The sequence below is a fragment of the Barbatula barbatula genome (assembly GCF_947034865.1).
Source record: "Barbatula barbatula genome assembly, chromosome: 12".
Lineage (NCBI taxonomy): Eukaryota > Metazoa > Chordata > Actinopteri > Cypriniformes > Nemacheilidae > Barbatula > Barbatula barbatula.
The window spans coordinates 5,694,390-5,710,804 of record NC_136775.1 but is presented as its reverse complement, the minus strand read 5'-3'; the positions used below and the strand labels follow the sequence as shown (position 1 = coordinate 5,710,804).

The 16,415-nt window shown below is 39.7% G+C and overlaps 1 protein-coding gene across 1 annotated transcript; it reads right to left on the bottom strand.

Moving 5' to 3' along the window:
• Positions 1 to 10,707: 10,707 nt before the first annotated feature.
• gdf6a (growth differentiation factor 6a) lies at positions 10,708 to 16,139 on the bottom strand. The gene is made up of 2 exons (XM_079469409.1): positions 15,685 to 16,139; positions 10,708 to 12,768 (listed from the first exon to the last, which is right to left on the bottom strand). The coding sequence occupies exons 1-2, from the start codon at positions 16,019 to 16,021 to the stop codon at positions 11,885 to 11,887; spliced, it is 1,221 nt and encodes a 406-aa protein (XP_079325535.1). The 5' UTR covers positions 16,022 to 16,139; the 3' UTR covers positions 10,708 to 11,884.
• Between the last annotated feature and the right edge of the window lie 276 nt (positions 16,140 to 16,415).

The window sequence follows — 16,415 nt, the reverse complement described above, 5'->3', positions numbered from 1 at the left end:
TTTTGGTCCTGGGACTGCCAACTCATAAAATTGACATGTCTGTAAATCCAGGCTTTTATTGACACAGTTCTGTGCGCTGAAAAGCTTTTGTTTATCTGTTTTAAGACTGTTATTTTTTTAAAGACAGCGTTTCAAATGTGAACCCTTTGTTCTATTGATGTTTCTCCGGACACACTAGAACAAATACTTCATAAAACATTTAAAACCTAGAAGATTTTGTTCAAGAATACAAAGCGTTATCAAAAGTCAAAGATTTCAATAATAACTTTCAATACATTTCAATAACATACATCATTAAAGATCTCAAAGTCTAATAAGCTTCAAAAGTAATGTTTTCTTCCGTGTAACTGTAACAATTATGAAATAAATCATTGTGTGAGTCTTCATATTTGACATGAGCTCCACAATCATTAAATTAAGTGCTCACAAAGACATCCAACACCCTGCCATATGTTCTTAAGATGTGTCCCAGTTAACAGAGGTCAGTGGTGTTTCACAGCTAAACTGACTAATGGCTGTTGTGGCGAGGAACCTAACTGGCTCGAGGGCATGTCGTTCAAATAAGCAGCCTGTTGGTGGAGCCAGTGAGCTGCCTTTCAATTTCCTCCTAACAGATACCTGCACTGCTCATTTAAAGATGCTCATCTTCATGTCAAATTAGAGATGTGATTCAAACACACCTCTGGTAGGGACTATTACAACAACTCACTTTATATACAGTCAATGCTGTTGGTAAAAACGTTTTTTCACAACTCAGAGAAAAATTAAGATAATCTCTTATGATATTGAGATAATGGCAAATGTATCTAAATTGATTTCTAACGTGACTTTTAATTAAAGTTATTTGTTTATCATGTTGTAATTCAATACAATCAATTTTAACGTTCAAACGCTGGTCCTTCATTTTTTATCCACAATCCGCAAATATCACACACATACACTGTGGGACATTTAGCATTTTTCATTTAAAAAATATGAAATATATCCCCATAGGGTCATCACACTGAATCTCTGCTATTTCAACCACGGTTAATTAACAAATATACTGATAATTTTCAGTTTACAGTTTGAAAAAAAATGTATTACTCTGAGGCTGCCCTTTTAAATTTCAGGAGACTTCTGTGGTTACAATTTAGTTTAATTTAAGTATCAACTTCTCTTAAAATTCCTGAAATATTTGAATATTACATAAATATTTTGAAATATTGCAAGGGTAAAGAACTTAAAGAGATAATTAACTATAATCATGAATTCATATTGTGAAATATCTGACTTTTGGTAGTGGGCTTTACGATTTTTTCATCTCTTACGAAACCTAGAAACGTCACGTGAGATTGCAACGGGTACTTTTCCTCGGGAGAAAAAACTTTAAAAGTCTCTAATTTCAATGCGGTCTAAGAGAAACCGTTGAGATATTAATGCGTTCTTATCATTTTTATTTCCTACAAGATGTCCCTTTTCTGGGACCCCTTGAGTCTCTTTCTCTCTTTTTCTCACTATTCACTCCAGTACTCTCCTATGTGACCCCTCCGTTAATGAGACATGCCAGTCAGGGGGCATCCTGCTGCTCGGGGCCACTGCATTGCCTTGGAGCAGAGAGGAGGAGTTGCAATCACCGATCAGCCTGGCTGGAACTCTGGAATGCCCCCTCCTCATACCAAACCCACCAGGAGCCCACTTTGCCAAATATCCAGAGATTGGCTGTACCACCAGCCTGTGGGAACTCACTCACCTCTGCCAGCATCTCCATTTCCTCCGACTGGGGCTGTCGATTGGGCTGCTCTTGGTTCCTCACAGACACATGGTTCAGAAAGAGCCTGGAGATGATGCCGGTGTTTGGGGGTACCAGCACCTTGAATATCTTCGGCTCGCCATACTTTCTCTTTTGGATTTTCTATGCACTACGAACACATGGTCCATCCACCCTGTTGAAGGAAGCACAAGACAGATTTATCGAGTGACCCATTGCTGTAACCCACCATGTAACAGCTCAGCGGCCCCTGCGCAACCTCTTCCCTAACCAATATCTTTAAACAAGATTCACGTATAACTAGTCCCTTGTTATGAAACCTTACCCATTATTGAGGGCTTGTTTGGGGCTTTTATTAAGAATAATGAAAAGATGTTTCACTACTGTTCTGGTATTTTTATGATTGCATTTTTATGGGTGCTCGAATTTTTTCTCTCTCCTTCTTTGCCTGCATGGGTTAACATCGTCTTTACTGCTTCTTTTCCGGAGTTCGGCTGGAAATGCTCTATTTCCCCAAAGGCTTTTATTGCCCCCTAACACTATGTTAGGGCACAGAATACTCCACAGACCTCGGAAATAAAGAGAGAGAAAGAAAGATAGGGAGGGGTTGAGGGTAGGTTTGAGATGTCCAAAGGATGTGGTTTAAGTCACTGCATGATTTTCTCTGGCTCACAATTAACCCTTAAACTTGAGCAGAATGCCACGCAAAACATTTCCGTTCATCTCGGTCTCAATGATGATGCCATTTTCTATCAAAGAAAGTGAGGTGACAAGCATAATATTGAATTCTTCTTCCCTTTACCACAGTATTGCTATGGTCTTTTGGGAACTTACTTGGACAAGCAGGTACAAGGTTATTTTAAAAACTCTGTTAATTGAAATCAAATAAACTAACATAAAAACTAAAGGTCTAAAAATAAAAGCTAATTTAAAATATTGATAAAACTTAAATCGAAACTATTTTAACTCTGAAGCAGGAATATTTTTAGATGAGGAGGGCTCATTGAGGTCCCTATCGTCTGTCACTCAATGGATCAGGGCAAGAAAAACAAAATACAAAATAAGAAATTGTGAATATAATACTGTGTATTCTTTAAAATGTCAAGCAAATGACATGATATATGAATATAGTAATCATTCAATAGCACAATATTTATCATCGGATATCACTTTATCGTGCAGAACAGTCCTTTTTTGTAAGGTTGCCGCTCCTCAATAACCAAAAAACAGTTCTTATTTGCGCCCTGCCGTCACCATGATCAGAACGGATTTCAATTTCCTGCAGTTTTGGCAGCATCTGTGCAGTTTAGTTTAGCCTGACCACTGTATATTTGAAGAGGTGGTCTGGTGGCTTAAAACCTAAATTAATTTGATTCAGTGCACTATCCTTGCAATCCTAGAAGGCTGAAGGCGAATTCCAGCTCTTAATTTGGACTTGCATTTCCCAACCCTTATGATGCAGACAAAGGGCCAATTTGCGAAGGCATCTGGTTCCCCTGACAGCATAGACTCGCTCTCCTCCCTGTTGCCCTTCGTCTCTCCCTCTCTCGCCCCCAGCCCGTCCTCGTCTGTTTATCATATAATCTTGAAAACAGAATCAAACATGAAAGGACGAAAGCGGGCTTGAGCTCTTTAAGAATGGCTGGAAATGTGACATCTCTGGAAGCGTTTAGCCTGTCATAGCTGCCTGTGCTCTTCAAAGAGAAGCTGGAGGAATGAATTAATGTTGCTCCTGTAACTAACATACTTCCTCTTCCTCTCATATCTCCCCCCACCCATATTGCAGATTATGTTGGTGTTTGTATATATGTATGTATGTATGTGTGTGTGTGGGTTGGAAGCCAGGGATTGTTATGGAGGGTCTAGAATAGGGCGCACATGAATTTGCCTTTTTTTGCATCATCATCCTTTTGGTTCCTGTAAGACATTCATATCAACCAGTAAATCATGGAATTTTGGGGTGAACTACCCCTTTAATATTACTCTGAAACCAACCAAAGAACACACCATCCGGAAAAACACACAAACCTTGGACATATTTATAGAAAGTTTAGTTAAAATTATAGCAAACCTATGATTAAAATGGTTTTAAAATGTTACAGAAGAGTTTGTCCAACTTGGCAAATTCACATACTGAGTCATGAAGAATTTATCACAGCAGTGTCTTTCAGTGGTATTTGAATATTCACAGCTGGCTGAGGTCTCTCCATCTCTGTCACTCTTCCAGTCAATCAAATGGGGTGGCCGGCATCTCCCCCTCCACCAGCGGCCTGAAAGGACATAACCAGGGAGGAGCAGGATTAGTCCTAAAAAGAGTCGTCTGCCTCCCAAATTCAGTGAACCCAGAGGTCAAGAGGAGTTTATTACAACCGGACCGGGAGGTTCTGAGTCCCTCATCAGCAGACAAACCAGACCCACCCACTTACACGCACTGTTGAATGCTCTAGCGAGCACAGACGGACACACACCCGTGCAAACACTCTCTTATACAAAGTGGTCGACAAAAGGAAGAATTCTGTTTGCTAACGGCATCCATCCGTGTAAAAGCACCATCTCAAGAGCACAGCAGACAGTTTGTTTTTAAGCAGGTCCACCCAACACCACACACACACATGAACAGACCCCTCACGGCTACAAAGAGAAGTGGCACGACACTTTCCTTTTCACAACAGCATTCAGACCCACTAACCTTTCTCTCTCTGCACCTTTGTATCAGTTGAGCGGCATATGGTTACTGCCATCCGATTCCACAGCTGAAACTTTCTTTCATTTAAGAACAGTTCAGAAAAAGGTCAGACCACTGTAAACAGAAAAGGCAGGTTGGCATGAAGCTCTCTCACTTGCTAGCTGACTAATTTTTAGGGGACAGGACCTTAGAAAAGACAAAGAAAAATGGTACACCTGCTTACGGAGGGGTTCTTGGCATAGAAGAATTTCATAGGAAAAAGAGCAGTTCTGTTATAAACTGTTACAACCTGTATCTTATCAAAGAAAATCGTGAATAATACAATGGTATAACCAAGACATTTTCATAAAATGAATAGCGTGTTTTCTTTTTATAAGCAGCCGTTTTGTTTGATTTATGTCAAGAGCTGCTGTGTTTTATCTAGGACTTGATGAGCATGTGGTTGGCTCACAGAGGCCCGGCTGCACTGGGCTATCTGGTCTCTCAGGTCCTCATTGTGTCACGCTGGTAAATGATTAATGCCAACTGTTCCTCCCCTGACCTTGCTGGTTAAAAGACTTGTACCTGACAAATCCCAACCCTTAGCTGGAAGAGAAATACTTCAGTCACAGAGAAATCCCCCAAAAATAAAATGAAATCATCCTGTTGCGTAAAATAAAGAATTAATGTAAGGCATAGAATTTGCGAAAGTCAGATCTTTATGAGTTTATTTTTATATACATAAAACAGACTTATGTTAAGTGCATTAGGTAATTTTGGTGACACTTTACAATAAGGTTGTATGTTACATTAGTAAATGCACCAATTTACATGAAGTAACAATGAGCAAATCGGTTATTCAGCATGTAGGCTATGAATCCTTTTTATTGTTAGTTCTTGACAATTATTCCCTGTTAGTTCAGGTTAGCTAATGCATTAACTAATTATTAACAAATACAACCTTATCATAAAGTGTTCCCGTAATTCATTTCCCGTAATTCATTCATATTTAATATTTAAAATGTAATCTAAACCAAAGGTGACATACTCTGTGATAACCTCATTACACCCGTCTATGACATGTCAATCTTATAATTCATTATAAAAGCAAAATTAAAGTGTGACGAATATAATATTAATATATAATAAATTACAGTGATGTATGATTACAATAATACGGATTTGAATGAAATACTTTTATTTTGTAAGTTATTTAAAATCTTCTCCAATAAGAAACCACTTGAGAATAGGAATTAAAATGTCAAGATGCATTACATACAGTTAACATAAAAAATATATATTCCTATGCCTTATTATTAAAAGAAAATGTTCTCTGTTCTATTCTAGCGGTATGAACCCTGCATCAAGCCTAAAATATTTAATTGCATATCATCAATCCCCTTTTAGTAACAACTTGCCATCAAATATTTTTGTATGTTTATATGAACACTCTAGAAAAGTCAGCCACACGGCGAACCACAGCAAGACAGACCATCCATTGCTTTTGACAACTGCAACAACTCACTATTTGAAAACCCATCAATCTCAAATGTGGTTTTTGTGCTGGTCGCCAACTTTAATAATTCCTAAATAATTCCTGAAGAGCCTAAAAGAAGAAACGGCTTTGGTTGATAACTATCTCCATATCTCTATCCTTACAGGTCAGGGACAGTCCGACAATCTTCACGAGATGCTGACGACAGCAGAAATTTCAGATACAGAGAGGTTACTGATGAAAAACTGCTTTCAGGGTTCGAAAATTACATGCATGCGAGAAACTCACACAGCAGAGAGTGTCAGACCACATCTTGAATGCACGCAGGCTGACTGTCTCCCAGACGGGAGCCTACAAAAACGAAACACATCCGGAACAACTCATCTGTTTGTTGTTTGTGTGTCTGTGTGAGGGGGAGTATGTGCATGTGTGTGTGTGCGTGTGCATTTTCAGACTTGCACTCTTCAACGGAATCGTCGAGTTACACCATAAATCTGTCCCTCATCAGGGAGACAAAATGAAAAGAGCCCCCCACCATAAAACATCTGTAACAGTTCCATCCGCCACTAACACGTAATGGGGTAATTACCGAGAGGGGGGCGGTTGGTTTCAAGACAACGGTAAAGCCGAGCATACCGTTTATTTTGTACAGCTCTCAGAATGTGCAGCGACTGAGTCTGTGCACCCTGATGCCCAAACACCTCACACAAGCACACAAAGCGGATGACACCCGTACTCCATTCCAAACATGCATAATTGATGTCTGATATTTGGGGAGGTCACGGTCCAGGCCGGGTCTACTCCACACTTTCTAATCAAGCTCAATTGAGGTTAACTGTATTGTGCCATGCTGAAACGCTAGACAGGTAAGCTGCAAAGGCTCATGACTAATGGATGGTGCGAGCAGGCAGGGGCTACGACCTTTTGAGACACCCCAGGCACCATCTGAGTGAAAGTCGTGCCTCCACTCAGCCTTAAGGTGTCCATCAGGCCCGCTTGCCAATCAGCGCCCGAGATCCAGCCACCCTAATTTCTGCCATCACGGTGGGTCTGTTCTCTTATGACCTCTGTTTGTTTTTTCTCAGTGGATCGCTTTACAATATAAGTCCAAGCGGACCATTGTTCCCCACGGCGCGGGCTTGTTTTTATGAAATCAAGCAGACCCACAGGTCTCCGACTCACCGTGCCGCATGTCTTCAAACAGCGTGTGGGGGCGAAAACGCAGCTTTTCGTTTTAGGAGCAGCATTCAAGGCACATGGCCAGCAGTACAACCAGATGGAGGGTGGCAGAGGGGTCACGTCCCTACCCTGCCACTAAACACTGCTATTGTCTGATCCACTGTGCAAATTTACCCTGCTCTTAGCACACACTCTGAGACAAGACACGCACACACACTTAACGACAGTAACCAATACCAGACTATTGTCTCTAAACACTCAATTGAGCCGTGTCAAAGACCAAACGTGACAGAATTTCCAAAAAATTAAGTATCTTGTCAAACAAGCGTGAATGGCGGTCAAACGCGACGTAAATCATTGCGAGCAGCCTGCAAATATTTGCCCATTCTCCCTATCAAACAAAAACAACAATTCCTAAAGATTCCTCTTGAGCTTCTATTAGATTTGAAATGTTTTTCAGGCACTAAGGAGATAAAAGCACGACTCGGTTTTCAAGTGGCCCCTGGCTTGCGTTATAACACGATTAGCAGGTAAGCTAAAGCCAGGTGTTAGTTAGGAGCATCCTAGATTTGGGTTAAGGCAAAATGAGCCGCTGGAGCCTAGTGACTCGAGCGCCTGGAAACACAGCAGATGCCCCATTAGAGGAAACCTCCTCGGTCTTTTGTTATGTCTCCTCTGCTCCAGCATGTGCTGTCCTGCAATTGAACAGATGCTAATTGCTTTGGCCTCTTTATTAATGCTGTTATAGTTGCAAAGGGGAAGAAATTCCAACACTTCGCAATGCAACTGGCTGCTGTTTCGGAAAAAAACAGATGAAATATTACCTGACCTCTGAACTCAAGGCACGGGCAAATGTAAGTAAAGTTTGGTTCGAGCTTTTGTCTTTGTGTCGTGTCCAGTGGATGAATGCAGGGATGCGCTGGGGTCAGTCGAGGCATCTGCCACCCTTCAAGCAGGCCCTCAAACACCCTCCATTCACCCATCTGTGAGCGCTGCTGCTCCCCTTCTGTCTCCACAAACACACACTCCTTACTGTCTTTTGATCCGTCCCTATCTCTCTTCCCACATCCAATGTAACAGGCTCCTGACACATGTGCGCACTGCCCTCATCTTAAACCTTAGACCTTACTCATCAAAATTCAATGACATCAAAAGCAGTGGATCATTAATACGGCCATGCTGGGAAATTAATTCATGCTTTTGATATTTTAAAAGAATTGGTTCACTGTATGCCATTTAGGTTAGGCTCCATATTTTTGTATCATAACTTATGTTACTTGCCCCTGCATTCAAGATACACTAAAAAGTTGATTTAAAAAAAGAGTAAAATATTCAGTGAATTGGAATAAAAACTTTTTTTAAATAAATGTTCTCACTGTCTAATAACCTAAATGTCGATTTAAAAAATCTCCCCTACATTTCTTATAAGACCTCCAAACTGCAAAAACAAAAAAGTGATTTTGTTAAGTGAAACTGTGATTTAGGTCGTAATGTGATTGATAACAGCAGCAAATTAACTTTCTGGGTTATTTTTCTTTCTTGCCCTTTTAGGGTTAATGATGTCCACCCACATATTAATGAATCCATTACCATGCACATTTCAGTTTTTTCCTTTTTAAAAGTCAAGACTGTGTATCTTTGCTGTGTGGGGCAGAGATTAAGCATTACCAGAGCCCTTCACAGACAAAACGATAGCGCCGTGCACAGATGCGATGTTTCAAAGCTTTTTATGAAGAGCATTCCCACCGAAACTCCACTGAAAGGTATCTGTCCCACTGCCAGGCATTTTACTGTGCAATTTTATGAAAGGAAAAAGCCTCACGCACATATTAGACATAACATTAAAATAAACAGTGATGTCTCAAGAGGCATTCCCGCTTTCCAATAACCAGGAAGAGCCATTTACTCATCCCAGGAATGCACAGAAAAACCCGGAATGGTAAACTTCACATTCCACTTTACTAAACACCCTCTGTATCTCATGCATTCCTATCTACATCCACTCTATGAACCCAAATACTAATACGTAAATCATAATCAAATACTAGACGGATGAGAAAGAGACTGTTGAAATAGGTCTCTTTTGCTTCCCTTGAAAAAAACACTGATGTTGAATAGGAATTTAGATAAAGGAATTTTTCTCCTAAAATAACGTAAACAATATAAAAAAATAATTATAGCCATAATGTTTGAAATACAACACAACAAAGTGGCAATCTTGTAAACGTATGTCTCGCCAAGCAGACATTCCCCATATTTGTGATCTAAACAATGCAACCCACTGTAAGCTTTTATTCTGTAAAAACCTGGAATGAAATCTTAAATGAAAGGTGTACATCCATCTGTCCCACCAGCTCTTAAAGAAACAGACTCGTAACGGGCAATGAGAAGCATTTAAGCAGATCCCACCTGACACAGAGCAAGCTATCTCCATCTCCATTCTGAAAGACATTATCATTGTAACTGTCATTTGTAGGGACAACTAAAAGGCACATTAGCATATTTTTCCCCTTCTTGAACAAACATGTGTTGAGTGATATGATACTGTAAGGGAGTCTGGACAACATATACCATTTCAAAGCAATTTCCTAATTGCTTCCAGGCCACGGTCAGAGAAACAATCTGTGCCTTCAACCTTTTCATCTGAAGATTGGGAAACATTACCGTGTTAAGAAAACGTAACATGCGGATTGGTAATTTATTGGAAAGCGGCCTGTTGCTCGTGTGCTTAGATCCACGCTGGAGACGCAATACCTTAAATCTCTGTGGTCCACATGTTTCAACACTGTTAAAAGAAAGCTGAGAGGCCACCATGCAAAGCCCAATTAGCTTGTGACACATTAGCACCATTACGCCGAGTTGATTTTTCAAGCAGAAATGCATCTGAGTAGAAAGGATCTACTGCGAAAATAAGGGCAAGGTTTTAAAAACCGTTTGAGAGCTAATAAAAATGTGAAACTGATCAGGTGAGGAGCTGGATTATCTCTGAAGAGGATCTGTCATCACAATGGAAACAAAAGATAGACACATGAAAAGGACCTGCTGAGTGAAATCAAGAAAATCATTGTTAGACTTTCCACAGGAGAAACTGAAATTTTAACTCTGCATGACACCTAAGCTAAACTTAATGGAAAACAAACGTTTCTAAGAATTTAAACAATTCACTCGGATTTTAAATTAAGTTTAAATCAACATTTTTACCAAATTAGAATAAACCGGACATGTAGTTAAAATGTAAGCATTGATATATACACAGATTTCTGTTAAACAATGTGCTTTTGAAACACCTCATTTGTTTTGAAAAAATCATTTACTGGAATACTTATCGTTTCTAAACATTTAATAGATTTAGACATAGATTTAAAGGTATTTGGTGAGTCAATGGCACCACACAAAGAGTAAATTTATTCCTTTTATTTGTACAGTAATAGTGTGGACTATTATCCATTGATATACTGTATATAATATTTATATATATATATATATATATATATATATATATATAATTGGGAAAAACCTTAAACTCTAATTGAATGCACCTCAGAACCCGGATTCTATGCAATTATGAGGTAGACATCGATAATGGTATTTCCCCCTCAGCAATAATGAATACATTTTAAATTAATTTTGTTTTATCAGCGTAAGAAATACACGATTATCATGAAACTCTGTACATCACAAATAATAAAATAATTATAGAATAAAAATTATAGCGATTTGAGTGCATTTATAAATGTACATTAACGAAGAAATGCTTTCTCATTTCTTCATACGTTGCACTTTTAGGTTTTACTTTACAAATATTTACAGCTCAAAAAAAATGAACAACAGTGCATTCAAAGCTAATGTGCATTTAAATATAATCTCGCGTGAGTCTCTTTTTTCCTTGTAAGTCTATAGGTCGGAAAAAACGCTCCTTCCAGATTGCTTGGACAGTTTGATGTTGTGGAAGTGCCTTTTGTAAATATGCAAACGTTGATTGAATTACATTTTTGTCATCTCAAGTGAGTCTCTTTGTTCGAATCCACGTGAAAGTACAAAATTACATTTGTGTGTTTTTCTAGGCTTCGTGACCTACAACCAAATTTCCAGGCACTTGAAAACAAAGTTTATTGTCCGAAACCATCCTCCTCGAAAGCAAGTCTCCCTGTGTGAGGATGGAGAAACACATCTGTTTCTTTCCATGCCGTATAGTGTTTGGTACATTCACCTTTGCGCAAAAGCTGAATATGACAACGGATATCCTTCGGTCGTAATAGAGCGTTTCCAGGACACTGGCGATTGCAGAGGCGAGTGGCACCGTGTTTTGCCCATACATCGTTATCCATATAACACATCTTGTCCATATTACTACAGACCATATAATAGATGAGTAAGTGAGCCTTCCCGTTTGAACAGGTGCCCGTCTACCCATTATTCTGAGTCCACACAGATAATGGTGTAACCTAATCCCCAGTGAATCCTGTCCAGACGGTTACGCACTAAGTCTGGCTTTTCTTCTCTACCTGCCTCTTCTGAGAGACGATTCATTAAAGGAATATTTCTTAAAACGTATACATTTTTGGAAATGGTTTTTACATGTTATGACAAAAAGAACCCCATAATGTGTAAACGAAAAATGCGTCGTTACACTGATAATGTTTTATTTATTTTGGAGTCCCTTAACACTGGCGTGCGCAAAAGTTAAACGGCTCAAATGCGTCTTTTCGTTCTGGACAGGTTCGGGTTCACTTCGGCTCTTTTCAAATGTTCAAGCCGTGGTCCCAAAGGGTGTTGTTTGTGTGTGAGTGACTCGCTACCTACAGCCACACTGTTCTACAACCATGTCCTCGTACTGTTTATACACGACGTTGTTCCCCGAGTCTATGTACAGTATACTGATGGGGCTGAGTTTTGTAGGAACACAACAGCTCGGGGGTGTACTGTTGGGGTCCATGGAGTTCATGAGCGTTTGGATGATGGCGTGGTTGGTCGGCTCCAGGTGCGATCTCAAGGGGAAATCGCACACGCCTTCGCAGTGGTACGCTTCGTAATCTAGTGGAGCGATGATCCAGTCGTCCCATCCCAGCTCTTTGAAATTGACGTGCAACGCTTTTTTGCTACATCTCGATTTTGACTTTTTGCCATGTCTTTTCCCGTGGCGATTACTGAGCGCCGTTCTCCGTCTGCGCCTCGCTTTAAACTGCAGCGCGCCCTCGTCCTCCTCCTCTCCCCGAGACTTGATCTTCTCTTTCATCTCATTGAACAAGTTCTCCCTCTTCTTAGATCGTGTGTAAACCACTAGTATCGCCTTTTCTTGCTGCGTTCGACCGTGCCGGTGGAAACCCAGTTGCTTTAAGTCGATTTCCACGTCAGATTTGCCATGCGTTACCTTGAGCTGGAGACAAAGCTGATTCCCTTGGGCTGAATGATGCTTGTTCCTGAAAATCCCCCATACGTCCAGAACCTCCCATTCTGGTTTTCGAGAATCCTGGAGATCAAGGGATCTGGAAGCCAGCGGCCTCTCTGATCGACATGAGAGTAAATGAAGGTTGTAGACGCCTGACTGGGACGGTAGGAAATCCCCAGGCGCTTTTCGAAATATCCTTAATTCTGCCCCGACCAGCTCTTCTTTGTCTGAGAGAGTTGAGACATCAAACAGATACGTTTGTCTTCGCAAAGGAGAGAGCATGAGATCGTCTGCAAGATAAAAAGAAATAATTGCAGTCAGATTCACTTAAAGTGGACAGTGTTCAGAGGAGATGTGGATCACATTCTCATAATAAGACCAGGTAAAACTGGCCTCCTTTCACTCTTTTTGGACAAGACGACACATAAATTCGATGACAAACTATACATGAGTACATGCTGGTAATAGTCTATGTAATGAAAACCTTAAGGTTGTCCTTTTTTGTTTTGTCATAAATTTTCATAATGTTCTGTAAAATATTTTGCCATAAATATGTGCAGGTGGTAACGCAAAGAAAACGAAAGAGAGAACGAAAAAGACAAGAAAACAGTGCGCCAGACACAAAGCAACATACTGTACGTGTTGAACAATGCACAATTAATGCATTCTTTTCACTTCAGGAATCCAGAGGCCTAGTCGCACTTTATCACCGCCTTCTATCTCTCTGACGGACCAAACGAGAAGCGTAATCTGAATTCAAGAGGGCTTGTTTAAGAAATTTGGTTAAACTGTTAAAACTATTATTGCTTCAGCAACGCCTTGGGCACAGATGAATGAAACCTAAACAAAACGCCGAACAAATACGTGCACAATTTTGCGTGCACGACTTTCACTTTTAATTCGTTTGTTCCGAAGTCAATCGTTGATTAATGGAAAATGGTACGTAAATTACATTATTAATTAGGTCTGTTATAAATTCTGTAGTTACTTTAATATTTAAAACAAACAACTAGAATTTAACAACCCCAAAATAACCCCAAAATAACCTTTATACGTCGACTGGATTATATTTAGATTTCCTCTATTTTTCGAAGCGTAAATGTAATTGTCAAATAATTTAAGTCGATTGAAACCTTGTGTTTATTTTAGATTCCATGCACGTATGGTCCACATTAGGGTTTTTATAAGACCTCAAACAAATCGAATACAAGGTCACCGAATAATTAACAGTTCTAAATTTCCTCCCACCCCGTTAAATAACAGCCCGCTTATATTTCATCCCTTCTGCCAACAACAACATCCCCGGTTCAAAAGCCATTATTCAGCATATAACTTATTTCAAGCACAATTGCAAGCAGCAAGAGTTGGACGAGTTTGTGCAGCGGCCTAAACAGATAACAAAGACAAGTGAATAACTCTAAAATAAATGTATAAATCACTTCAGCCGCACAATTCTTCAACTTATTTAATGCACATTCTTGTCACGTATTTTGATTTTTGGTCGTTTTGGATAAAAATAGACGTGCAGCAAAATAGGGATGGAGACTTGGTGCGGCTACCGGGGCCAGCAAGCACCATCTGTGTTTTAATGAGTTACTTTAAGTGCCAAAAGTAATTTTCATACATTTCGTTTGTTCTTGTCTGATCTTGCAACCTTAACGATCCAAAATTTGGGGAAATGTCTTATCTGTTTGGAGGAAATTCTTTCCTGTTACACCAAAAGATTACCGTCTTATCATAATTGAACGGTGCTTGAGTGGAAATGATTCTTGATGACATTTCACAGCGTATGACGCGCATGGCACATACAGCCAAGAGAAGTTTAGAGCAGCCACGCAACTGAAAAAGTTAGGGAATGTCTCCTGTTCTCATAAAAAATATTTTATTTTTGAATATGTAAAAAAAATGTATTGATGGTAAACCACAAAGTAACATTAATTCAATTTAAGATCTGGAAAAGGGTTCGACCCAGAAATCACCTGGCGACGAAGCATCTTTACTAACTTTAGAATATGAACAATTCTACACACACGGCCAAAGGTAAGCAAGCAAGCCCTATTCCGTCTTTGCTCCTCTCTTCTGGGGATGTGCCATTGGCTAAACTAGTTCATTACGGGAGAACAGACAGTGTTTGATATGTTATGACATGAACACTCAATTAGATCACTGAGTTCAAATAGTCCAATCAGCAGTCTGATGCAAAGCAAGACCCTCAGAGGGTCCAGGGAAGGGTCACAGCCAATGACACATCAAATCAAAATCAGTAAGGAAAGTGAAGCTTTTTCGTCATATCAGTGTGCGCTTTTCTTCTTTTAGTGAATGCGTTTATCTGCTAAGTGAAATTGAACAGCCAAAGTTTGAACCGTTTAGCCATTTTTGTTATCTTATTTTTACATATTTAAGTTTTTATTTTGCATGCTTGCATTCGTTGGTCTTCCAGTTAAAAAAGTTAACCAAATGAATCTGCAAGCCAAAAAAACAAGAAAGAAGAAAAAGCGAGAGGAAATTAAACTATAAGACAAATATAAATAGTTTAAATGTCGATGCTATCTACTGAAAGTTGAAAAAAATTGAACATATTCAAAGAAGTTTCCTTTCAGAAAAAAAAGAGAAACTCCGCTCCCTATTTTCCTCGAAGTTTCTCTGTGAGTTTTGTGAGAACAGCTCAGACTGCTTGCACGCGAGCGAGGATGTTAAAAGGATGATTTATTACCTTCATTTAGAAAACGCACCAATTAGTGTTTTATTGGCGTGCTACCTTGGGGTCAATGTAAAACTAATATAACTTTATACTACCCAAATATGAGGTCGAGTTGACAATTAAACCGTGGCCCAAACAGGACGAATGATGCGCCAAACCCTCACCACATGAATAAATCCCTTTAGTCATAATTGGATTGGTTCCAAAATGATGCATCCATTTTCGTGACAACCTTATTTTTTCTCTAACAACAATCTATCCATCCGTTTTTCACAATTTCATTTTTTTAATAATTTGGCCTACGAGCAGCCCATCAATTAACAGCTCATCAATTTTAAAAGCAGATGGATTTAAATCGTGCAGCATTTTTAAATATTATAATTTAAGAATAAAGGTAGAAAATAAATATAGATTTTCCAAAGTAGGTATGATGCGCCAGGCAAAATATTCTTGCGGGCGTATATAGCGCATTTAGACAGACTATGAATAAAAATAAAAAACAAACCTTTTCCTCTGTCTACAAAACTCGTTATGGTATTTGCAGACTTTGAAGAGCGGAAAAAACTTGCATTCAGTCCAAGTTTTTCAGCGGCGGAATAAGTCCGGTATATCGATATCATGTAGTCGTGGGGCACAACTGGGTCCTTAAAGTCGTCCCTCCGACTCGTACCCGCGGAGGATGCGAAAATCTCTTTAAGAAATTTGTGTGACCTTTGTCCATCATATGCGCTCCTGGCACCCTTGCTCCTTCTCGACGATATAAGCGCAGCTGACTGACAACTGGGTAAACTCCAAAGGAAAATAAACAGTGTGCACAATGCGACTACTCGCAACGCATCCATGGTGGTACTGTCCTAAAAGGGTAAAGTCGAGCCTTGTCCCTTAGTGAAACCGGGTTTTTGGTTTGTTTCACAAGCGCGGACTGCGCGAGATCTGTGGTGCGACTCTACAGTGAAGTGCGCTCTAAACTCAAGAGCGCGGAGGCTGCAGACACACTTAGAAACACGCCCACTCCAGAGACGCTCCTGTATTTATTGGAGAACTTCTCCAGACTCTATGAAAACCTCCCGAGACCTAGTAAAAGGTTTAAACATTCAGATTTTGTTTATTATTTTGATTTTCTTTAAACACCGTTTAATCGGTGTTTGCTGTTGGCTATGAAAATGAGCAACGCGTAATTGTGCCAGTACATTGAATGATTTAAATGTTCATAATATGTAATATTACCGCACTACG

What these genes read in the sequence shown, in the direction of transcription:
- gdf6a (XM_079469409.1), bottom strand. Translation starts at nt 16,021, where the DNA reads ATGGATGCGTTGCGAGTAGTCGCATTGTGCACACTGTTTATTTTCCTT. An exon ending in TTTTGTAGACAGAGGAAAAG is followed by an intron (nt 12,769 to 15,684) that starts GTTTGTTTTTTA and finishes TTTATCTTGCAG; the next exon opens with ACGATCTCATGCTCTCTCCT.